Source organism: Lepisosteus platostomus, chromosome 19, assembly GCF_059453375.1.
Source record: "Lepisosteus platostomus isolate fLepPlt1 chromosome 19, fLepPlt1.hap1, whole genome shotgun sequence".
Taxonomy (NCBI): Eukaryota; Metazoa; Chordata; class Actinopteri; order Semionotiformes; family Lepisosteidae; genus Lepisosteus; species Lepisosteus platostomus.
This window is the reverse complement of record NC_142629.1, coordinates 17,293,871-17,320,442: the sequence shown is the minus strand read 5'-3', so window position 1 is coordinate 17,320,442 and position 26,572 is coordinate 17,293,871. Positions and strand designations below refer to the sequence as shown.

Here is a 26,572-nt window from a genome sequence, read left to right as displayed (position 1 = left end):
AATTGCTCAGATATAAAGAAGAAATTGCTCAGCTGAGATAAATGCTGACAGTTATAAAGTAATAAGAGCTTATGTGCAAAATGTCTGACATTAACATCTGTAACAAATGTCCACATTCTACTTACTGTAATATTCCTACATGAAACATTATGGAAACAGAATTGAATGCTGGAAAGAACTGTGGGTTTTAATTCTTCCCCTGAAGGAAAGAGTACCACAGCATGTGAGTACCCTAACATGCCAAGGGTCACCCCACTGGCTATGGTAACAGGACACAAAATTTGCATCCTCCCAGCATGTTTTAATCAGGGCACGTCACAGTATTGTGCTTGTGTCCTTGTTTAAATAATGTAATCGACAGCCTGACAACAATTCCAGACAAAACAGTACTCTATAAGAGTTCATCTATTTTCTAACCACTTTAGCCAATACAGGGACTTGGGGGACCCAGAGCCTATCCCAGCAAGCAACGGGTGCAATGCAGTGTACACCCTGGGTGGGATGCCAGCCAAATGCAGGCTGTATAAGAGCTGTTTTTCCATATAAAATCATTCATCTTAATCGTGACCTCACAACTTCCGTTTTAGAAGGGAAGCCATCTGAAATCCTTAGAGTTCAAAATAGGCTGCATACCTACTTTCTTAGCTCTATGTGCCAGTCTGAAATCACAGTTACTGAAAATTCAAGATGGGACAACCTGTGTCTGACAAAAGTGCTACCTGTTCGACCTGGTCAAATCTCAGAAACTAAGCAGGACTGGCCCTGGCCAGTAGTGCAGTAAAGAGATCTCCAAGTAGTGTTGGCCAACTGCTCGGTGAAACTCCTCCCTCTGGACCTCAATTTCTAAACCAATACTCCAGCATGCTGACTGGGACACTGCTGGAGAAGGTGCCATCCTCTGGATGAGATCAATGACTTAAATCAACATCCTGGCTGGTCAGTTTTTATCTATCCCACTGCACTTTCCAAAGAATACAGGAGTCTACCCTGATGCCCTTGCTACATTTTCACTTTGCACTTGCACAAACAAGCAAATAATTAAAATACTTCTTGATTCAATTGATGAATTTCTCACTTCTTCTCCTGATCTCCTGTGCGGTGGGGTTGCTGGCACATAAAGGCTGCTGAGAATCACTCAGCAACACCACTGCACTTCAGTGATGGATGAAGAGAGTCCTCCTGCCCTACTGCGAGAGAACAAATTCGGGATCCTATGGAATAAAATGCTAAACAGATACAAGAAATTCTCTATATAGTCCCAATAAGCATTTGTTTGCTGTAATCTGCATCAAATATACTATATTCATTATTGGAAAAGTATACAACCCCTGTAGAACAGATTCATTTCGGCAGTTCAGACAATACACCGACAAAAGAATACCTGCATTTACAGTAAATAACCAACTTGTCTCAAATGTAAAATGTAGACTTTAAGAACTTCTGGAGATGAAGCTTAGAAAATTAAACCTATGTATTTCCTTATGCTAAGACTTGGTTTTGTTTGCTTTTACTGTTTATTTCTAAAATGGTTATTCAAACCTCCAGAATGTGAGATGATGTGATACAGAATGACCCACATACCTATATCTGTGTTTTGCTGAAATGTTCTGTATTGACTCTCCAGTGAGCTGTAAAATGGCACTAAAATAGTACAGAACCATGTCAGATTAATCAGAAAATAGGTCTTAGAGAGATGCCCTGGTTTAACTTGTATTGATGCCTTATTGACTGAATATTGTGTTATTCACCTGTGAATCATGCTTTACATAACTGACACATAATGAGCAAGGTATTAGTTCAGTTCATCTGTATTATGGATTTCAGCACAGACAGACATACAGTATAGCAAAGTGTAGAAAAACACAATCAGTGCTATTGAAAACCAACTCCTCTATATGATTGAGCATGTACTGAAGTGCAAAAAAAAACATTCAATTGAATAAGAAAAAGATGATTTTTTTCACACTGAAGAACATACAAAAAAATCAATTCCTTGGCTCAACATCTAGCTGAAAATAATGGCTAGTTCTCCACTACTTCCACAATAGAAAGAAACACTCAAAAGTAAAGGCTTCTGCAATTTTTCTAAGCAATTTGAAGGCTTATTTTCACCATATTAAAGCAAGGGACCATTTCCGAAAGCTGACAGAAAATGCCCAAGTTTGTTAACTTGGTAGGCTGGATGAGAAAGTCATTCATCCATTGTCCATGAAAAAAATAAAGTACAGCTAGAAGATGTTAAGTTCTGTTTCTACCTGGGCACACTTGCTCAGACAGTAGGCAAGTGAAGTGGTCTAAACAGATTGCATTACAAAATCTAATTCAATAAGTTCCTCAGTGAAATAATAACAATACAGTGCAAGATAAGTTAGACAACGGGCAAGTAAAATGCAGAATTACAATATAACAAGCTTAGACAGCAAAGCAGTAACATAACAAAGAATTCAATAAAAGGAGCCAGTGATCTGATCATCTGTAGTTGAATGACAATAAAGCTCCAAGTAAACTAAGTCTTTTACACCGAAACATAGTCATGATCAGAAGGCAGTGCAACCCCATCTCTGTGATCCAGAACATTTGAAAAGCTGAAGCTTGAATAATAGTACATTGTGTTTGATGCATCTTTAATACATATTGACTCCTGATTTCCCAATCTGACAATCTGGCACTGTGCTATACTGTTTTCCCTGGCGTTAAGGGCCAGCAATTCTTCTGTTAATTCAAGATCAATCACCTTAATTGCAAATCAATAGCAATCTCTTCATTATGTGGCTCGCTTCATAGCAACACCGTAAAACTGCACTGCCTGTTAGTTCCTTAGTGTTGCCACTGACTGCACGCTGAGGTCACAATTTGTTTCTACTCTGCTGGAGACTCGATATGCTTATATAGGGTAAATGCAGTATATAAATCAGTATGGTTAATGTGTCGAAATTTGAGATTTGCAACTTGTGTTCTAGCACCAGGTTGGAATAATTGCTTTGAACAGTTTCTGCACGCAAAATTAAAACAAACCTAATTTGTCATCACGGTAAGTGAAGTGATAGGTTTCTGAAACTTTATAAGCACGGAGCAGTATTGCTTCAAGTCTTTTCTGCTTATAAAACATGACTATCAGTAATATTAGTAACGGATTAAGAGGTGAAATTTTCTTTTGATGGCTTACCACAAGATAGGGCAGGCTTGCTGGCTGAAAAAGAAGCACACCCCGAGTGGTGCTTGATTACATCTAACCCTGCACAAGAGCAAGCCGAGCTGATTTCAGTGTGCATGTCCCCATCTGTAACTCGCTGCATTTTTTATACATTCATTCCATGTTTTGATAAATTGTATTCAAAAGGTGTTCATTCGTTTACACAACAGGTGCTACTTCTGCCATTCATAGAAAATAATCAAACCACCATCTAACCCTTGAGCTAGGATAGATTTTGAAGACTCATTTCATTATTGTCATCATGTACGCCGACATACAAAATTGATCCGCTAGCATGTCATCTTTTTAAAGTAGGTCAAGGGGGTATAAAAACAGCAAGTTCAGACGATACATTTGTTTAAATCAGCATAAAGGTTTTTACCTACTCCTTTGTTACTGGCAAATAATAAAGTTCCGAGATTATTCTGAAGCGTTATTACAAACCATGACGCTGCTAAACAGAATTGCACAATACTTTTGCAACTGGTCAATTAAGTTAGCACAACCTCACAGCAAGTCAAATTATAGGTTGAATTAACACAAAATGTCAAAACAATGCAACAATAAACCCAAAAGGGCTTTTTGTGTTCTTTTGAAAAAGAAGATTGCTCACCATATTATTTCCAAAGTTTTGTCTATGGCTGGCTAACTAACAGTGCCCTATCTGAGTTACTCAGGAGTGATTAACCACCAATTACAGCCAAAAGAGATAAATGCTTTATGAATGCCACAGGCTGGCGATCTTTAAACACAGGGTACCATGCTGCATACAGCTGAAGAGAATGAATGGGCCACTTGCCATGCAAACATTATTTAAATATGCACTGTATGAGGACACCAATAAAAAGCTATGATATGACTAAAAATGACAATGTGTGCAGACAATACTATGAGCATTTCATGATGGAGCTTTTGAAAGTTGAAGAGACAGGGCTCCAGAAGGAAGCCAGACACAGGGACAGCAAGGGAGCAGACTGAGAGTTTCGATGCTAAAGAGCTGCGAAGGGAGCCCCAACGTGGTCACAGAGTCACGTCAAGGGTGCAAGCTGCCAAAGGTGCGTCTTGGCAGCAGAACGCAGGGGCTAAGTTAGAAAACAGTCAAGGAAAGGAGAGCAGGAGGAGAAGGAGATGGCAAACGAGTGTGAAATCGGTTCAGAAGTGCCCCATGGCGGAAAACCTGCAAGTGAATCAGCTGAAGGTAAGTGCTCCCTTACCGTGGCAGGATGCAAGACAAGCACACAAACCCCCTTGCAGTGGAAAACTGGCTGAACCAAACACACCTGTCTCTGCGCTGGCACCTTACCTGGCAGCCCAAGGCACAGCAGGGCACTGTAGTAGATAACAGGCAGCAGTCCAAGAGGGCAGCTCTGCAGGCTGTGCGGCTGCCCAGTGCTGTTGTTGAAGATGTGGTTGTGCTCCATCGACTTCCTGTCTCTTCCCCGCTCTCGGCTTCTCCCCAAACTTTAGGGCAGCTCTGCCTGCCAGGGAACGAGATGGAGGCAAGCACCCCGAAGCTGGTGCCGAGGGTCTGGCAGCGTCCTTGGGCGGCAGAGACCATGTGCGCGTGTGAGAGCCGGAATGGGAGAGAGGAGCGAACGAGAGAGAGAGAGAGCGAGAGAGAGAGAAGCTGGATGTGTGACTGACGGGGAGAAATGAGAGAGAGAGAGAGAGTGAGAAGGAGAGGCACGGAGAGGCTGCGCATGTGACCGAGTGAACAGAAATGTGGGGAGAGAGAGAGAGAGAAGGCAGGATGTGTCTGAGAGAACGGGGGCGCACAAAGGAGAGAGGCTGAACGTGAGGCGGCTTCGACGAGGAGAAGACGTGTCGACAGAGAGGGGGGAGAGAGAAAGAGATGGAGGCAAAAAAGAGGAGAGGGAGAAAGACAGAGCCTGGGTATTTGAGAGGGGAAGGAAGGCGATAGGGAGATAATGTGTGTGTGTAACAATGGGAGTTTTGCAGGCTTTGAAGGAGATGTAAGAGACCAGGAGAATATGTGTGGATGGAGGACAGGAGTCTGTGATGCAGTGCGCTGCCTGACTGTATATAACACTAAGCTTCTTAGCCAACAGGCAGACAACTTAAACACAACATCCTGAATAAAAGCACCTGCTGCCTCCAGCTCCCTGATGTAGAGAGCAATTAATTAAGAATAAGAGCAAGTCAGTCGACAGAATGCTGTTAGTGGCAGAGGTGCTGGAGAAAAGGGAGGGAGGGATAGAACAAATCCTTAACAATTTGCTTGGGAGCAGTCTGGGGTTTGTTGGTTCTCCAGTCAGCAGCGCCCAATTAATCACTTTAGGTGAGAAGCTGATAGCAAGGCGAAAAAGCCCTTCATCCAGATCTGGCTGGGAACGGGAGCTTCGATGCTGTTAGCAGCCATTTTCGATTGGTACAAAAACATTTCTTAGCTCGGCTGGCTCTCAGTGCAAACGATTGCTTGTTAATCATCTCCGGTACGCAATCCTCATATTGAAACATCCTGACCTGCATTCCTTAATCAGAAATCAAAACTGCCCGGGTTCCCAAAAATATGAGGGAAAGAGTAGCTGGGCACCTTGCATTTTCTGTGGTGAAGGTTGGAAGAACCTTTATGCCATCAGCTGTATTTTTCCATTTGAAATCTCATCAATGAAACATTCTTTCTTTTGTTCTTCTCATTCTCTTATTCTTTGGGGAAATAAGATCTGCACTGTGTGATTTTCCAGTTAAAGTCAGATAACGCAACAGTGCAAACTGTGTGATTAAAATTTCATATCAGTGCAATAGAAAGATGAGGACCTAATGCAATCTTCCCACTTCCAGACGACAATGTAATATTGAAATAAACATCCTTTAATTTTATGAGCTCCAGAGACACAGGGATGTTCTTTTGATCTAGCCTATTCTATATGATATAGAGGTACAAAATAACTATTGAAAGAACTATTCATCTTCAACTTTTCATTTATAGTCTGAGGCAGGAAAATAAACCAGACAACAATACCGCCATAAGTACATTTTTACATGCAGTTTGAGTAGTACTGATCATCCTTTAGAAATCCACTCTAGCTCCACTTGAAAATGAGATTGCATGATGCTAATCAAGGGTTAATCTGGCTGTGAGATGTAGTGTATGTAAAAAGGAGCTCCAAAAAGTAGCAGACAACAACCTAGACCTTTGGTTCTAAGTCACTACAGAGGACAAACCGCAGGGCAGAATTGGAAATATAGTGCTAACTGAAGCAGGGTTGAAAACAAGAGAACAGTAGGCAGGAGGTTTGTGAAACAAGCAGCCAACTCGTGTGGTGACTGTGGAGTCTGTGGTTCTGCTCAACCATAGTCCTCATGCAGGTCTTGCACACTGAGCTGCTGGAATGCAGGTGAGCAAAACACACCGAGCCACCCTCAAGTATATCGAATGTTCTTTTATTCCATAATTGTATTAATGAAGCCTCTTAATTGTTCATTTTCCACGGTACATACATTGAGGTTTCTTGAGGTAAAACTGCACACCTGTGTCTGTGTAAAGACCCGGGCGCCTCAGGCAGTCCCACGTGAGTAGGCGGAGCCACAGGCCGCAGCCTGACTGAGAAAATAAACTCCAATCAAGTCATGAATATTTCATGAAAGTCATCCCCGGGCTCTGACATTTCGCTCACTTTGGCTCCGACAAGCCCCGTGCGCAACAACGTGTGCTGTCTGTGTGTGCTTTGGAGCAACGGGCGGGCGTGTGTGAGGGTAAATAACTTAAGAGACCTCCACAAAACGTGCTGGTGGCGGCGCCTCCTGAAGCTTTATCCCTACGCGCGCTGCGATAATTACGCAGCCGTTATCTGACAATCAGATCAGAGAGGTAGCTGACCATTGCCAAGGAGCACTCAAGAATGGGTCATTTCAGGCTTCATTTGGGAGAAGCTGTCTAAACGAGAGATGGTTTTTAAATGTATGCTTTAGATTTGTCAAGCTCTGTCACATAGCTGACTGGCATATTTTCAGGATCGATTTGGAATTACTTCTTGACCATATGGCATTTATAGCATGTCAGTTTTACGAAATTTCACCATGCATTGACTTATCTTTGAGATGGCCTTGTTTCCACAATTTTACCATATTTTCACCATAAATATACTATGTTTTACTTTACTTTTACTCTATTATTTTCCTTCAATACCATAGTAAATATTCATAAGGGAATGTAGACCTACTATAACAACATCTTTCAGTTTAAGGCCTGCATTCTTTTTAAAATGATTGCATAGTGTTTATTGAACACTTTCAGCATGTCTACTGAATAGACAGAAAACGCAACATGCAGTATATCCGTTTTTGACACAGTCCAGTTGCTTCTCTGTTGCTATCAGAAGAGTGGAAATGATGCCACAAAGAGAATCCAGAAAACTGATCTTTCTCAGGTAAAAAGGACTGACAAGCAGGACTTTTAAAATAATCAAAAGAAGCCTCATTTCTAGAGTAATTGTGTCAAATTTGTGACATTATTATCGCAAAAATCCTAAAACATTTCTATGGCATTTTTAGACACAGCTTAGGTAAATTCATGCAGATTAACATCTGTCATCAGAAGGGTGTCTACGATTAAAATCACAGGCCAGGAGCATGTGAGGCCAGTGCTGGAAGAAATACAAGCTGTAGATCTGGGACAAGCATGTGGTTCTTTACTGGTCTCTCAGCCCTCAACGCCTCACATTGCTGAAGCTCATCCATCAAATGTTCAGAGAGGCTCATGTCTTGCAAGCAGGGCTTTCCCAGAACAGCCACCACCTTCCCATCTCACAGTAATGCTGTTGCAATGCGAGCCGCAAGCGGAAGTGTCTTTTCTTGCTGGGATGATGTAAGGATGAGGCCGCGGAAGGTCTCGGGATTTGAGAGATGTAGCACTGTCCTGTCGGGTTGCCATCAATCCCCGCAAGAGGAGCTCTGGAGCGGCTAGACACTCCTGCCCAAACCGTCACACTGGAGAAAAGATAAACGTCCAGTCCTGACTACAACCACGGCAGCTCCCCGAGCCCATGGCTCCACCTCTGGATGGGACACCCACCCACGGAAGGAATCTGAAAAATGGTCACTCGACACAGACTCAGTCTTGGCAGAGCATGCCATTAGTGGTACTAAAACACCTTTCATCCGAGCCTGCACCGGTTGCCTCTTCTCCAGAGGATTGATGGTAATGGTAAGGCGGCTCATGCATTTATTGGCTCTTTGATTTCCCCGCACGGCTCTCTTAGCTGACCGAGATTTCAACGCAAGCAGGATCCATGATCCAGGTGAAACACAACCAAGGTGTGGGACACTGACAGGCAAACCCTGCTCTTACCCTCATTCAAAGTCTTCTCACCCTCTGACAGCTCTCTCATTTCGCCACCCTCTCACTATCTGTGACTTCTGTTCCTCGGGGATAGTGGGGCTTCATTCTTTCGGGGCTATAAAACAGATGGGAAAAGAAATGGAATATTACTGAGGCGCAGAGGTGCTTTGAAATAACAAGTTGTCAAAAAGCATTTATCCTCCAGGGGCAGCTTATATTTCCTTTTAAAACCACATCTCTTTTTTTCAGACTGCAGAGAAGAAGATTCTTAAAGTTTACCCATGGCAGAATATCTCAAGAGACCAAAGCCTATGCAGAAGAGATCGTTTTGAGCTCCTACAGTTCAATTCCGGCATGCAGTATATCCAACTAAACATGTCATATTTCAAAACCGTGGCTGGAGAGTAATTTGATCTGGTAATAATTTCAGATGGTATTGACCCGAGTTTATTAACATGCCTTTCAGGAGAGGAAAATAATCATTCTAATTATAACCCTCTTATTAAGATCCTGCATCAGGTGCATATGGTGATACATTCTGTACAAATCCATTCATTTATGGAACAATTATTGAACAGAACAGGCATTTTGAGGTTCTCGGTTGGTTTTTTATCTTAAATTTATGACTCTGGTATGTTTGGCCTCACAAAAAATGCTGAATTCATAATTATCTGTAGCTGTAAAGTTTAGGTAAATACTGTAGACTGACTATGATGCTTTAAAGAACCTGTAGATCTTGTCCAAGAGATAACAAAACTATATTACTTCTCCATTCTTCTCTAGTACAAGGAAATATTCCTAGGTAAACTATTATTTTAATCTAAATCAATAATTATATTATTTATATCAGTTTTCAATTATTATACTGTATATCAGTTTTCAATAAATATTCAATAGAGTCCAATATGAGTTTCTTACATTCCACTACACTGCATACCAGCGCTGGGGTCCTGGGTTCAATTCAGGACTGGGGATGCTGTCTGTGTGGAGTTTGTATGTTCACTTGGGTTTCCCCCAGGTGCTCCAGTTTCCTCCCATATTCAAAGACATGCTGGTAGGTAAAATTGACTTCTGGGAAAATCAGCCCTGGTGTGAGTGTGTGTTTGCATCTGTCCTGTAGTGGACTGGGTGTTACCTGCCTTGTGCCCATTGCTTGCTGGGATAGGCTCCAGCTCCCCCACGACCCTCAAGTGGATGAAGCAGATAGAAAATGGACGGATTGATCTATGGGTCTACTCCGACAACACATAACTAAGGATTTTTGACAGGTGGAGAAGTAATTGATGGAGGAATCTCTGGAAAGCTTGATTGCAAAAGCCTAGAGTGGAATATTACCAGGTCTCCCTTACTCTTTATTAACCACGGAGTCAGGACCACAGTTTAAAGTCTCTACAGGTTGCCTTGGTGACCATACTGGTAGGTTGATGGGTCCTGGTCCAGAGGGCAACAGTAAAGCAGTTACACAACAGTGAGTTCCATTGTAGATTTTACACATTGTAGATTCTTGTATTTAAGGAGGCACCAGGTGTTGGATCCTCACGTGTACAGTACATTCATTTGCTATCCAGTTTCACAGTGCTCCCATCACTTAGCTTGTAAAATCCTTAGATTTGACTGCCCTGCATTTGGAGTTTTATGTCCATGACACACACTCACATAAATATTATTTCCCTAATTGCCATTTAAGACTCAAGAAAGCTTTTATATAAGCAGTAGCGTTTGACCTCAGGGACTCACCTCAGACGTCAGTTTCCCTCGTTTATGAATCACAGTTTCCTTCGTCTTGTCCGCGGTGGTTGGAGATGGCTTAAGTAATGGAACTTGCCTCAGTGGCTGATGCCATCCATATAGAAACACGCTCCCTTGTCACTCACTGTAATTACGCAGTAAAAACAGAACAGCGGTTTCCGAGTAGTTAATGCAGAATGCAAGAGAACATGGCCAGTAGCAGGGACAACAAAAGCTGGTTGGCGCTTCGAATAATAAGCTTAGCAAAAGCAGTCTACCAACAGCATATGCCACCTCTGGCTGGGAGCCATTATATATCTTCGCACTGTAGAAGGCCTACTGACATCATTGTGCAGGGAGATTTGCTATCTGCTTTTACAGCATATCAAGATTTGTAAAGGACATCATCAGGTCTGGGCGGCATAGTGGCACAGTGGCGAGCACTGCTGCCTGGCAGCCCTGGTGCCCTGGGTTCAATTTCAGACCTGGGATGTTGTCTATGAGGAGTTTCGATGTTCTCCTTGCGTTTGTGTGGGCTTCCTCCAGGTCCTCTGGTTTCCTCCCACTGTCCAAAGACATACTGGTGGGTTAACTAGCTTCTGGAAAAATTGGCCCTGGTGTGAGTATGTGTCTGTGTCTGTCCTGTGATGGACTGGCATCCCATCCAAGGTGTACCCTGCCTGTGCCCATTGCTTGGCTGCGATAGGCTCCAGCTCCCCCATGACTCTGAACTGGATGAAGCAGCTAGAAATAGGATGGATGGCTCTTCAGGTCTACTCTGACAGCACAGAGCTTGATTTGATGATCTAGTCATTCCCTTCAATTTGAGCGTGGAACAGTAAAGAGTGGATTGGGGCTACTGTGGCTAGATCACTCTCACAGCAGCATATTTCTGTGATTTCTGTGCTGGGCTTGTGGTATTGAAGTTTCTGCTTTGCTTTTTTAAGGCATGTCTGCCTGCTCTCCATCCATTCAGCCTTGTGCAAACCTCAGCGCTGTCATTTTATATTGGTGCTGTCAAGAGCAGCAAAACCAAACTGAACTCAGGGCAGGGAATTGGCAGCCACAGTGCTCTCTGTATTCAACGCATTGCCATTGTGCTAGTTTAATTGGAAATATTTAATTCCACATTTGGTGTTTTAAATGTGTTTTTCCTCTGCATGTTAATATAATAATGTTAGGAATGCTAACATTGTCCTTGACTCAACCAAGTCTCACAGCACCATAGTAATCTCTCATCGGGCAAAAAGAAAAGAACAGAAGGTGGAGCTTTCTTCAGGTGTACATGTCATGTCTTCCGCTTAAAGTGTTCTGGCAGTCTGTGGGGAGACCCCAAGTGCTGGACGACAGGACAGCTGCAGGCAGCACAGTGTGGTAGCAGGCTAGGGACACAGGCAGAGTGGTGATGAGCATGCTGGCAAGCATGGTGCAGGCAAAACACAGTCCAGATTCATGGCCAACAGCAAAGCGTGGCTCAGAGCGAGAGACACACAAAGGGGCAGATCCAGGAGACATGATCAGAGTGAAAGGTCAAAGATCCAAGGCACAACACAAAACAGGGAACTAAAGAACTAGGAATGCAAGGAGGCTCCAAGTAGACTGTTAGTCCGAAACTCGAAGTATCCTGAACCACCTGAAGTGGGTGTGGTTGTATATGGCCCACAGGTGTTACAGACCTCTTGTCTGATTGCATATACATAGCAACTGTCACTCACTGATAGGTTAGTAGATGTGGGGCTGGCTGCTATGGCAACTAACGGGGGCAAGCCTGACAGTTTAACTTTCAGTCGTTTGACCTGAAATACAGTCCACAGTCCAGATGTTTTTAATTTGTTTTTTCAATGAGCAATTCATTTCTACCTGTCCCTTTGCACTTCGCACACTGGTGCAGCTGCCCACTCGAACCTCATGACGGGAGTTCTGTACTCGGCTCACAGTTGTTACTACAGTAAATTAGTCCAGAGCAGTAATTAAATGCCATGAAGGTATGGATAATCACGGGCAACCCAGGCACAGCAAGGTAAACTAGAATTAAGATTTTAGGGAAGAGCTCTGCATGTGTACAAACGTCCATAAAGGTGACACTTTACAAACATAGCAGCATCAGCACCTGAAGCACTGCTGTCAAGGTGAATGTCAAGGGAACGGAGCCAAGCTATGGATTTTAGGCGTTAGGAGAGGCTTTTATTTAATTACTACTTTAAGCCGCTTAACCACATGACCTTTAATGATCAGGGAAGAAGGAAAACTAGCCCCAGCTGGGCAGATGAGCACCCATTTCTCTGAATGGGAAACAGCAGCTCATGTCTCCTCAAGGGGCTTGGCGTACGACTACACCACGCTGTTAAACGTTCATGCAAATAGGTCCTGTCCATTGATCCTCTTGCGTGCACATGCTAGCGACCTGCCTGCCTCCTTCAACAGGATTCAAAGGTGCTGTTGAAAGTCAGAAGCAGGTGATCACAGATACCCATCAGATTCATTACGGATCAGCTAAATCAGAGCGTTCTGATTTAGCAACTGAAAAACAACAGTTTTCAGGTGTTTTTTTCAAATCTTGCTGACAAAAACAAAGCCAACTTTTAAGGAGCAGTCAGTCTTTCTTCAGTCTCATGTTTTTTAATAATACGACTGTCAGAAATGTTTATGATTTTTGTAGGCAAGAGTTCATCTTTTTTTGCAAATACTCAGATGTCAACTACTGTATAACCTTAATCCTTCCATCTAAGGTAAGCGACAGCTTTCCTAAGCATGCCAAGTATTGGTATCTGTGGCAATGTCACCACGTTTTCCAGTACAGGGGTCTTTAGGGTATGGGGGCACTGCAATAGACAGAGCTGGAATGGCATTTTCAGAGTCTTGCCCATCAAACAGATTTACTTGTTCTAGGGGTAAGTGCCTGCAGGCATAATCAGACTCTGCTGGACCCCTGCCAACTTCATTAAACATTTATTTCTCCTTGGGCAAGGATGTAACAACGACCCCCCCCCCCCTCCTCCTCAGAGCTGTTATACGGTGCCCCCTGACATCGGCACCGACACAATTAAAAAGGAAAACAATGAGCAGTTTTCTTTCTGCTTTCACGGCTTCACCCATGTCCTAATCGAGGAAAAGATTAATTTTAATGGCTTCATCTGCCGCAGAAGCCCTGAATGAAATTTCTGGGAGCCTCATTCTGAGACTCAGCTGAAGGAAAAGAGGGAAATGGGAATCTTGCTTCCACTGCTGGAGTATAGTTGCCACTCAGCTGGACGTTTTGGGCAATAGGCATTTCCGCTGTGACCAAGGCTTCTCTGATTTGTCTTCTTTGTTTTGTTTTTGAGAAAGCCATTTTAAACTATAATGACCCATCATGTCACCTTCTTGTTTTATGTCAAATAAAAACAATCACTTTTTTTACATAAAAAGTAGCCGTGCTTATTGTGTTTAGAGCCTAAGCAGTGATTTGGAAGAATCTGATGTTTCTAAAGTCTGAATTAATAAATATTTACAATTCTATTAGTTGGTGATACCCAAAAGTATATAGGTAAACGATATTAAATGCAGGATCTGTTTCAGTTTTATCTCTACTTTCTCTCATTTATTCCTACCACGTGGACAGCAGTTTATGAATTCATCTATTAAAACAGCCCAAAATTGTATTGGACGTCGTATTTCGAGATGTGCTGGACAATGAACTACATTTTGCACAATCAACAAAGACCAAGACTTCAAGCTTCAAGGACGTTAGAGAATATAAATACCCAAGAGCAATACTACAGACCATCAGTGCTCACTCTCCTCTCCTGTTACAGCAGTTCAAACCTCCTCTCTTCTACAAAATGTTCAATCACTCTGGTGGAAAAACTCAGCGTGGAAGTTCCTGATCAGATCACACTAAAAGGAGACCAATCAATAATGCATGCTGGGAGTTTCTGAAACCACCCTGGGACTGAGCTGAGTCACTCATCCCCACCTGTGTGGCAAATACTGTACATCGGTAGCACTTACCACTGGCCAGTGCCCACAAAAATGATATGGCACGTGTCTCGTGGATTTAAAATCAGTAAAAGATCGTTGTGCACCTTGCAGCCATTCTTACAGATCCTGTAAGCCCATGCAGTGCTCTCTTCTCTGGGCTTTAGGGGGTGTGAGCAGTGACATTTGGAGGAATGACTCAGCCCTCCTGCATACAGGAAGGTAGCCTGCTGAGTCTGTAGGGTCCTGCTTGACAGGAATCATTCTACTTCTAGAAAAGAGTACTCACACACACTGCAGGACTCAATCAGTGGAGACCAACACCAAATCCAAGCCTGTCCTACCATGTTATGCCAATGTCTTGTTTCACATGGTGACCCATTTAGTGTCTTTATCCTTCAATTATATAAAAGCAGTGTTTAGTCACTCCCGGGCACTTTCAAAAAAACACTTGATATAAACAGTGGGCCAACTGACTGAAAGTTACTGTTGAGTCTATCAGATACCCATGCCAAGCAAGGGGTGAGGGGAAGTCCTTCGTAGTAGAATTACTGCCATGAGAGCAGCTTTGCTTCTTTGCAACCTAATCTTGCCAGATCTCAGAAGCTAAGCAAGGCTGGGCCTGTTCAGTACTGGGATGGGAGACTCTAGGGAAAACTAGGTTGCTGTGGTGACCAACGGGAGCTGGTCTTCCACCTGGACCACTATTTCCAAGCCGATGCCTGTATTTGGTGACTAGTGACACTGTGCTGTAGAAGATTCTACTGATAAGATGTTCATCTAAGTGTGCCCTAAAAACTTGGTCATTACAAGTATAACACTTTGAGTTCTTTTGTGAAATTCTTCTTTTGCACAACACATGAGAAAATTGCAGTGCACTAGGATCTACAGGAGGATCTAGCTGAGTGGTGCAGTGGTTTTCAAATTGATCACACCCTGGGATGCCCTTTAATCTCTCTGACCACTTATTTTCAATCTACCTGTCCTGGTAAGATCACAGCAAATCACCTCAAGGTCACCTCTAAGTTGAAAAAGTAACTAAAGTCAAAATGCTTTTCTATCTTCGGAGTGTGAAGCCGCAAAATTGTGGCACTTGTTCATAAAATGTTGCACAGCAGTGCTGTTACGATCGTTTACGAAGGGTTTGGGAATAAACCCATCTGCTGCCTTTGAGCGAGAGTAGTGTCTCCTGATTGCCTTTACTTTGTGTTATATGCCCCTTGGCTCACTTTGCCTGTAAGCTCACCATGTATCTGAGACTCCTATATCTGCTGAGGTGCCTGAAGGATCAGGTGATGTTAGTTTGAGGAGTGCCTGCCTTCCAATTAACACTTCTGTCACGAAATGAGACAACCATCCCAACACAGCGGCCTCAGGGGAGCCCGTGTCAGGATGAGAGTGTAATGGGCAGGATGAGAACTGGCTTTTGTAGGCAGGGCTCTGTTGCAATAGTGACAAGAACAGTTACTATTTGGACAGCATGAAATGTCTGTGAGCGTGCAAGCTTTAAAGCTTCAAGAAGACTATCGGAAAAGAAAAGTAAAATGAGGCAGAAAGAAGATGATCAAATTTGGTCTTCCAGAAAGCTCCCTAATAAACACAGTGTCAGGAGAATGATAGAATATTTCTTATTCTCCTGAAACTGGAGAGCTTTTAAGGTCAGGGAACACTCTGCTTGCAGTTTGAGATGCCTGATTCCATGTACAGAAGAAGTGCACATCACACACCAAGACGACAGCTGTTTTAAAGTCCAGGACGTTTCCTGGGTTTATTTTAAAGGTTCTAGCACAACCTTCCTATATACTATATTTTTAGTGTAAGGATCCAATAATATAGGAAATCAGCATTTCCAGATAAATAAGACAGCAGTCTTTCTTATATAATCAATCTCAAGAGTCTGGTATTCAATATTCAATGTTTCAATGTTCAGATTATCTGGACAGAATCGCACTGTTTGATAGGAAAGAGGAGCGTCCAACAGCACGTTTCTTCCTCTTCCATCGCCTTTTCTTATATTTGAGCTGTGGTCCATTTCTACAAAGGACGGCTTAATGACCTCACTAGGGATGGCCAGATCAGGTTTGAATATAAATGCTTTACTATGGCTCATCCTATGCCTGTCTTTATGATTTACAAAGAAGTTAATTAACCTAAGTAAATCATTAGGACTCCTTTTGATGGGAGTGCCTTCCAAGTTTGTTTGCCTCCTGGCCCAATTTCTTGACAAATAACATAAAAACAATACCCCTAATTAAAAACATTATAAGCAAGGCTCTCAAGTTGGGAAGTCTAAATGTTGCCGAAGTTGCTGACATTCAGCTGCCACCCCCCGTCGCACAAGACGTTACAAAGATAGGAAACACTGAGCTTTTATAAGAAGCATCTTATAAAAGTTGTGATGAGTTGTGGATGCTCATCATTTTCTCCTTCAAAGCACTGTTTGCATTAAAAACCAATGTTAGGATATAGAATTAAACATGCAAACCTAAAAATTAAGGGATGGTATGTTAAAACGGCAGAATGCACTAGTAAGACCTCATTAAAAATATTGTGTACAGTTCGTGGTCACATTGAAAGAAAGGTTCTTGCTCCAGAGGAAACAGATCAGACACATTACTGAGATTAAAACCGGGATTGGTGATATCCTGGTCAAGGGGGGCGGTTGTGTCTGTGTATTTTCTAGGTCTCTTTAATGAAGCAGCACCTGAAGAGCAGGGAGAAGCTGTTAAACTGGTTGTTCCAAGCCAATAAAAAGCTGATTTAGGCCTTCCATGATTGCACATGCCTGGTTTAAAGAATCATCCTACATTGACAGGATAAAAGGCCCAAAACCTTTTAATTTTGAAGACAGAAGACTAGGGGACCTGATTCAAGCATTCCGAATTCACAAAACCATTGACAAAGTCCACCCAATGAGTGGACTTCTTCACAATCGGAATCAACAGTGAAACACAGACCCGAGCACAAGCAGAAACCACTGGACAGTGCATTTAAAACTGGCAACAGGAGGCCGTTCTTTACACACAGTCAATTTGAGTCTCAAACAAACTATCCAGTCATGCTGTTAAAGCCAAATCTTGGCTTCTTTCAAGAAACATATCCTTAGGTCATTCAGCTAGACAGGTTGAATTGCCTCCCCTCATTTATCATCTTTCTTATCTTCTACTGTTCTTTTTCTTATTGTTTTTCAAGTTGTGTGTCACAGATTCAGGAAAGACACTCACCACAGGCTTATGATACAATCCGGATATAAAATCTGATATCTAGACTACAGGACTCAACCTAGGTTTTAAATGAGATAGGGCATGATTGAGCCACTCAAGGGCTCAGTGACAGCACTACTACAGGACAAGAGATAACCTCTTTACAAGCAAACCCGTTTAACCAAGCACAGCCAATTTTACAAAGGTAGTACGCTTTCCATTTGCTTCTTTAATCTTAACTAAGACCCATGGCTGTTACATTGCACTTTGCAGAAAGGTGACTGGATAAAAAAATGTTACAAGCACACTGTGAAGCACGATCTTATCACATGATGAAGCTTACCCTATAAGGGGCTGATAACCTTGAAAGGAACCTTCATCAGCTGTGCTTTTAGTCCTCTCCAGATAGGCCTGGGATTCCAATTACAGAGTTCTGAGGGACTGCCGCTTTAATTCATCAAATAACCACTAAGGCAGTCACAGCATGCATAATGAATAAAGACAGTAATGGGGTGATTTGTTTGTTTTCATCTCTGTTAAATATCCTATTAAACACGTCGGGGAAAACTGGTGTCGCGTCTCATGTGTCTGGTCTGTGTCTTACAGAGCAATACATTTTTTTTTTGTTTTTAATAAGTAAGCACCAAATGACTTTTCTATGTAAATCAAATCAATAGCCAGTCAGGACTAAATGAAATATAATCTAGAGCAGCGGATTGTGGAAAGAGGGATGAGCCTAAGCTCTTCTCGCTAGCTATTTGCAGAATGGTTTTATTCTTCCAGCTCCTAATTCACCCCAGGCTTTTTCATTATTCTACCCTCTGAAAACATGGATAACTTTGAATGCAAAATATGTCACATTGCGAATAACTTAAAGGGTAAAAGGGATTGCGTGCTGTAGCGCAGGGAGGATTCGGGCATGCAAAGAGCATGAAGGGAAATCCTTCCTGAAGGAATTTCTTTAAATAGGTAGTCCCTCTTGTGATTTTAACTGCTGAACAAGCATAATAAAACAGTAAAACAGTCATGAGATATTCAAAAAAGCACAAAAAATCCAGGAGGAATTTAAATTGCAAGTAAATACAATTTGTTGATTGAGTACTGGTGCTACATACTGTTCTTTTGTACTCCTTAGGGCCTCATTCACAAAGGTTCTCATGGACCTTATATGATGGAAAACCTATGGATTAGGCACACCTTAGCTCCTGCAAAACCTATGGGTGAGGTGCACTTTATCTCACAGAACACCTATGGGTGAGGTGCACTTTATCTCACAGAACACCTAATGATTATGTACACTTTATCTCACAGAACACCTATGGGTTATGTACACTTTATCTCACAGAACACCTATGGGTTATGTACACTTTATCTCACAGAACACCTATGGATTATGTAAGCTTTATCTCACAGAACACCTATGGGTTATGTACACTTTATCTCACAGAACACCTATAGGTTATGTACACTTTATCTCACAGAACACCTATAGGTTATGTACACTTTATCTCATAGAACACCTATGGGTTAAGAAAGTCTACAGCAAAAGCACACCTTATCTCAAGGAAACCTTATGGATAAAGTGCAGCCCATATTTTTAATGACCTTTTCTGGATCTCTGGAAGACTAGTGTGCTTTTTGAACAAGGCTGGATAAGGATTTTCAGTGGTTTTCTTGCGGTATGAGACCATCAAGCAATGACCGGACTAAGGGTGGGCCAGGTTAGTGCTTGGATGGGGTACCTCAAGAGAAAACAACAGCTTGCTGCTGTAAGTGGATTTGAGGGACCAGCAGGTGGTACTCTCTACTGAAGCACACATTCCAAACCAAAGCCCCAGTACGGTGACAACTGACACACTGAGCTGCCATTACAGGAGATGCCATGTTTCAGATCTTTACTTCTTGAATGTCAAAGTTCTCAGGGCATTGTGGAAGGAAGAGTGTGTCCTTCCTAAATTCCACTTTGATCTTGTACATTTTCTATGTCTTTTGCAGCTGCATTCAGTTGAATGTAACTGATAACATTAATAGTCTGCTGCATTTAAATAGAGCTTGTCATCACAAAGGAACCTCATGGGCTTTGTGCTTAGGAAAGGACCTCCTTCATCTTGATCAAGCAGACAAATATTGTTATACAGTATTTTTCCTAATTCTATAAAACAGGCCATAGGCAACCCATACATTTAGTTTCACACTACTAATAAGCCGTTGACACACAAAGAATTGGCAAGGATATCTATCATATAGCTACATCAGGAGATTAATAGAGATCTAACTTTTTAACGCCTTGTCAAGAAGTAAAATATGTTAACAGCAAAGTTTTCAGAACGTCACACCAGTGTTTAAGGTTTCATTTGCGTCTTGCATGGGGCAGTAGAAAAGTCAAACTACTGCTGTAAGAGTGCTGCTTTTTGGGGTGGTTTTCCTTTGTAAATTTAAAGAGTTGCTCTTGCTATTTGCTTGCTCTTGTTTTGCTATCGCCAGCATTTGCTGTTCACGATAAGCCTGCATGAAAAGGCAGAAATTGGTAAGATACTGGAAGTGTTCATTGAGCCATTTCCCATTATGAATGTATCTATTACTGAAATAAGAGTGCACCGCTAAGCAACAGAGGGGGTGATAGATATGGTGCTGCGTGCCTTCTGAGGTGTCAGCAAGGAAATAGAAATGTAGTCTTTATGGACAATACTTGCAGGCATTCAAGGAAATACTACCTGTTACATTTATTAGGTGGAGAGTTTGTGTATTAGCTGTGTATCATACCACTGATTGAGCTTTGCTGGTAAAGATTGATTTAAAAGTCCCATATGATACCAAATGCGATAGAAAACAAAGCAATAGCCCAGTTAATATTTGGGAAGAAAGTGTAACTTTTTATTTTAATCGTGACCTAATTTGAGGATTGTTTATTCCCAAGAAAAGGATGCTTTCTTCGATGTCAGATCGTTGAAACTGACTATTTAATGGTGTCTGTATTGTTGTATTATTTTTTTCAGTTGTCTCATTTTAGAGTTTGGAAAACAAGTGACATCACAAGGCAAACAGCATCCTTTCCATCTTTTACAAAAAAACAGAATGCGAACCAAGCAAATTATTAATTTCCCCATAAAAGGGAGAGCTGCCTTGTGTAGTGGGATCATTAATATTATAGAAACTGGAGTGAGAGCATGGAATTAATGGGTGAGTGAATACAGGGAGATCCCAGCTGCAGTACTGAGGGTGGAAGAATGTGATACTGTCTATGTGCCTATGCTGACCGAGGGCTTTTAAGGAGATTAACAGAAGGATGTTTTCTTCATGCAAATTCTGAATTTATTCCATAATATAGAATTCTGTTAATACAGCAGGTTCTTAGCCATTGCACTTTCACACGATTTTCATTTTGATTTCTGATCTCAGCATGGAGAAACACTTACTCCAGCCGTGGTCTATCCCCATTGTTTCAGGAAGGCGATGGTGGAAGAACACATGCTGACAGGCTCCCAGCAAGCCACAGGGGTTTGTGGCTGCACAGCAATCCAAACAAACCCAGGCCAACTTCGAGCCCGCAAAAAACCCAGCAGTTCTCAGCAGGTTGCGTGCTGCCTGCCTCTCGGCGAATCCCATTAAGAACCAGCTAATGGCAGAGTCCCTGGTGAAAAAAATCATCATTCTCCAGACTGTAAAACCAGCCTGCACTTTGTGTGAGTGGAGGCTTTAGTGGCAGAACGATTTGAACCCAGAACTCAGTTTTTAATCGAGCCCTGAAAAGGGTCTGCAACACAGGGATTCCCCATCCATTGGCCTGACTACAACCAGCTTAGTTTCTGAGATGTGTTAATGTGCTGGGGCTCTGACTTCAATTCCAGGGGGGTCCTTTCTGTGTGGAGTTTGCATGTTCTCCCCATGCATAGGTTTTAATGCAGGTGCCCCAGTTTGCTCCCGCAGTCCAGAGACCTGCGGGTAACTGAACTGGCCTTGGACACATGGCTTCCTGGGATAGGAAAATGATGGCGGGACGTGACTTCAGTGGGTTGATCTGACAGCTCACATTTTGTTTCTAGAAATCTGCTCCTTCCTTCTCAGGGAGCCAATCTTGTGTCAGCTGCTGCCAGTCAGAAATGTAGGGACACGATCTGTTAGAACTTGTGGAGGAAGAAGCAAACTGAACACAAGTTGCCAGGGTGTCCCGATATTTAATTAACAGGAGGAAATTGAAGTGCTCGTCGGTGTGCTCTTTGGGGTCTTCCTGCCTCCCCTCTCTATCATTACAGCGATGTGACCCTTCTCCCCTCGGTCCCTGTAGCTCTCCCTCTCTTGCTCCAGCATTCCTCCGCCTATTGCTTCTCCTTTCTGTGCCACACTCTCCCAGCTGTAGAGTCAGTGAGGTTTAATGGGAGGTGAGAATTGCAGAGGCTCACTGAGAGGGAAGGTGTTGAAAAGACGAGTAAGAAGTGAGAAGCAGGCAACAGGACCGAGCCACAAATGTACAGGGTTGCTAATTAATCTGCCCAGTCTCCAGCAAACGCGCATGTGATAATGAGCAGCTGCATTTTCAACATGTCTTTGAAAGTTAGTTGCGTAGGCTGAAATCAGATCTCTCCTTCTCTTTGCAGCAACATCTAAACAAATAGTCAATCGTCAAAGGCTGATTAAAGGAGATTAAAGATAAATGCCTTAGGTGAAATCCACAATTTCTACAAATCTTCACTTAAGTCATTGTGGTCACAGAGACATAATCAAATTCATCCTACACTTTGAAGTCTGCATATCCAAACATATGCTAAGGCCATGTTTTTTAAAAAAGACAAATGTGCCATTTACCAAATGTTTGACGACATTACATAACATCATTATTCTATCTCAGAAATATTGCTGGACTACGTTCTATGTTGCTTTTGACTGTAGCAGAAAAGCTGGTAGCTGACTGTCAATCTGTACAGTCATCTTAGACTCTGGGCAGAGAGATACATTTTCTATCTAATCCCCTAGGTGGTCATTTTACATATTTAATTTCCCCATCAAAGTCGTATTTGTTTGGTTAAATGTCTGGAGAATTACTTAAGCAAAATCCCAGAATCAGAAACTTAACAGCATTAGCTTTTAAAACAATGTACCATAATTAGAAACAAGGCAGGCGTAATAGCAGTCTGCTTCAGCTTTAAAAGGTTTATAAATTAGTTTAATTTTTAAAAAAATGCATCACTTACATATCAGTGTTCACATTTGTTTCAAGATTCTGCGTCTCCTTGTGAAAGCTCTCACATCTTGAATCTCATTTTTGAATAATCTGTAAATATTTAAATGTGTATCTTCAGAACGGGATTAAGATCTATCCTACTGGTCTCCGTTGTAGCGCACATTTAGCAGGACTGAAAGGACTAGTAAAGTAGGTGGTAGTTTCAGCCTTCAGTCTTTATTTGAGAAGCCGTTTTGCTTTGTTTAATTGTTTCATTTGGTTCATTTAAATCCCTTCAGTAAGACCAGGTATTTCCCCTGGGTCACTTCTGTAGTATGTGCAAAACGTCCATCCTGAATTCCCACCCATGCCCTTTACATCATGATCAGGGGAGATAGGGCCTTCAGACCAGAGAAGCAAGAACAGCTGACCATGTAAGGGATTAACATCCAGAGACCGCTGTGTTCTGTGGCTTTCAATCCTTACCAGAGATGCCTCTGACATCATTACAATAATAATTGCATTTATAATGTGATTTTTTGCAAAGGGTACCAGTGCTATCTGTGCAGAGTACATATGTTCTTACCTATTCCAGTGTGCTTTCCTGAATCAAAGCTTATTTTATACTATTCTTAATTCTGATATGTCTGCACATACTGTAAATTGGGGGCATAGTCGATAATACTGTGACATTTGATGTACATGTTAAACCTCTAGAATATTTGCATAAAATTAGGGGTTGTTATTTTTTTAGAAAAGCTGACTATGAAGGAACAAGGCAAAGATCATAAGCAATTAACTGGAAAGTTTGAGCTTTAGAAAGGTATGGTTCAAAAACGTAATGTTAAGGACTCAAGTAAATTAATTCCCAAAAGAGAACATCCAAGTGAAAATGTGGTCAAATGCTTTAATGGACAATTTAAAAAAAAAAAGAAACAGAAGGAAGAAAGTACTCTACAAACCCAAGGATGACCCAAGATTCAAAAACCGAAAAATTGTATGCTGAGCTACAGGCACAGCTGTAAAAAAAATATGAATTGCAGAACGAGAGAATGAATATTGCAACAGAGGCAAAAATAAAGCCAAGCGCTTTTTCAGTAGTACAACTGCAAAAGAGCTGTATAAGGAGAAGTAGTTTACTAGAGGATTTATAATAGAAGATAAGAGAAGATGCAAAAGAAATAGTAAGCTTGCTATATGAATATTTCATGCAGTTTTTGTACAACAGGAGACATTAATAACATCTTAAATTACAGAAGGAAGACCATCAGCATTGGGTAATTTTAGCATAACTGAAATCAAGGTTCTATAGGGGCTAGGTCAGCTTCAAACCAATACATTCTGAAGGTATTTTCCCAGCTGTACCTAACAAAAATGAGAATATTATTCATTGTCCTGCCCCTAGCTGGGATTATTCAGCTCTCACTTAGAAGCTGTCCACACAGATTGAAGAACAGGTAGAGGTATGGAACTGTTAATTGAGCTAAATTGGAATAACATTTACAGGACAATGGCATTTTAAAAGATGGAGAACATGGGAAGGAAAGGTCTGCTTGACTAGGAATTCTTGGAGGATGCACCAAGAGCAGCTGACAGCACGAAAGCACACGGCACAATGTGTTTTGACTTCCAATGTTTAATGATGGGCCTTGTAAAAGGCTAAAAATATTGAAAAATTCAATAACAGAATAATTGGGTATATAGCAAAAGGTGTGTGACAGATACACTGTAGTTAGCTCTAAGGATTGCCTGCTGGGAGCCAGTTTTAGATTAGATGGCACAAAGGATTGTGGGTATTTGGAGCAGAACTCCCGTCAGGTTCATCGGGACCCAGACTCAAGGCTCAATCAAGAAGCAGTTGGGTGATTATTATTTTATTTCTTTTATTTAGCAACTAAACTACCAAACGGCCAAGCAGAACGTTCCAAAACAGTACAGACATTCCTTGACTTTTTGGATAAATTGCTCTGCAAGTCAGAATTTCCACAATACAGGTTTCAATTTTGAGCTGAGTTTACTGCTATGCTTTGATGGTAGTGTAGGTCTCCTATACTATGTGTGTCAAAGCTCACACATTTTGTCATGTAATCAATACATTGTATTATACAGTGCAATGCAGAAATGTAATTTATGGATTAAATTTATGTAGAAATCATAATAAAAACCTATTAAATAAATAGTAGAATTTACAGTATTTAAAGAGCTACATGGGTGTAAGACAACTACATATACACATATGTTTATAACCATTCACATTGGAATTGAAATGTATTTAATTTGCATAAATTGAGTGTTACATAACTTAGAGAGAGCCAAGAAGGTGGATTACTGGTAGAGGTTTTTGCAGCAGGAGAACCAAATAAGAGGGCTGTGGACTGTGCTTTGCATTTATTCCTAATTCTTTGCAGAGTGTTGTAAATGAACATTATGTCCCCATTAAAACAAAGAGGATTAATAGAGCATTTAAATCCTCCTATTGTTAATTGTTTTCGGGAGACTAAACTATTTCCTTTCAGATAGTGATTAGCTTATTTTTTTAAAAATTAGAACACCAATGTCATCCCTAAAAACACGGAGAGCACAAATGTAACAGCTAATGCACATAAGATTGTCTCCTAACAAATGTAGTTCAGCCACCTTGCAAATAATTAGAAATTGTCACACGGACTGGATGGTCTTTCCTTAAAAAATTAACATTAAGACTAATTAGGTAATTCCAGTTTAATTATAGATGGTAGCACACCAAATTTCCTATTAAATTCTCATTGAAAGGGTAAGACATCATAATGTATCCACGACATTCACAGTCATATTGTTTCCTTTGCTCAGCAAGGTTTTGACCAATTAAGTATGTATTTAAAGCTGACAATCTTGATTATCTTTTCACTCATTTTTCAAATATAGCTCTCAGAGCTCAGTGCCATCTCTCATCCAGCCTCATGTAGTCACTGGTCTCATTTGTGCCGCCTTGCTGCACTCTAACTCTTCCACTCTGCTTTTACGGTGATCCAGTGTGTTCTGACTCATTCAAAAGTGAGGAGACGAGTCTCATCTGCGACTAGGCAATCTTTTTGACTGATCTACTGGTTACTTTGTCTAGAAATCTTGGCTGGGATCTATAAAAACGGAAGAAATTGTCTTTGGTCTTGTACAGGATGAATATCTGTCTCCAGTCATAATTCATAATGAGTACATTAACCAAGTTACATCCTATAAATATCTGGGTATATGCATTGATACTAATCTGTCTTAAAAGGCACATGTTGGTTTCATACATAAAGTACAGCCGCAAATTGACTTTCTCTGCAGTTATGGGTTTTTCGTGCCAGTAGTCAGTACTTCTCCGTTCTGTGATTCAAAGTATCATACAGTCTGGAATAACCAAACCATCTGGTATACCAATCTGTACAATTAAAAGCCAAGAAATCCAGACTCGTGAGAATGCGTTCTAAGTTAGTGGGGCAGAGCTTTCAAACTGCTTCCAGTAACAGTGTTGAGACAAGCTGTTAGCATCTCTGATCTCTGATCCCTGACATGCCCTGCATGAAGACTACCAACTGATGCCTTCAATCAGACATTTTACAGTCCTTCAGTGCAAACAGAACGAAATGAGGAATACCTTTCTCCCATGTTCAATCAAACTGCCGATTACGAGTTCCCAATAAAGCAGCATTGGCTTATGAGCAAGTGCAACTAGTTATTAGGTGCAAAAATAAAGGGGTGTGATGCAATTATAGGGGCTCAGGGTGACTGGCTGTAGGAGGAGCAAACATACGAGTCCTGATTTATGTGGACCCCTGTAGAAGTGGGGTGTAATGACTATGTGTGGGTTGATGTGTTTTATGCAATGGGTATATTTATTTTTATATGTACTGCCTGAATGTTAAATTTAAGTCTCTTTGTGTACAAAAAATAGTTGCTTGGATGCAAAATAAACTTCCAAGAAGTTAGACAATAAAAACCCACAATCATGCGGTAAGATATTGTTTTGTACCGCTGGGGCGGCATGCTAGCCCTATTGAGGAGTTCTC

General features: G+C 41.5%; 1 protein-coding gene across 1 annotated transcript in view; it reads right to left on the bottom strand.

The window, feature by feature from the left end:
* The window catches only part of gpr139 (G protein-coupled receptor 139), a 30,187-nt gene extending 25,079 nt beyond the window's left edge, over positions 1-5,108 (bottom strand). The window contains exon 1 of the mRNA XM_088612616.1: positions 4,497-5,108. Within this exon, the coding sequence (XP_088468742.1) occupies positions 4,497-4,614 (118 nt within the window). The 5' untranslated portion in view covers positions 4,615-5,108. The remainder of the gene's footprint in view (positions 1-4,496) is intronic.
* Positions 5,109-26,572: the final 21,464 nt, after the last annotated feature.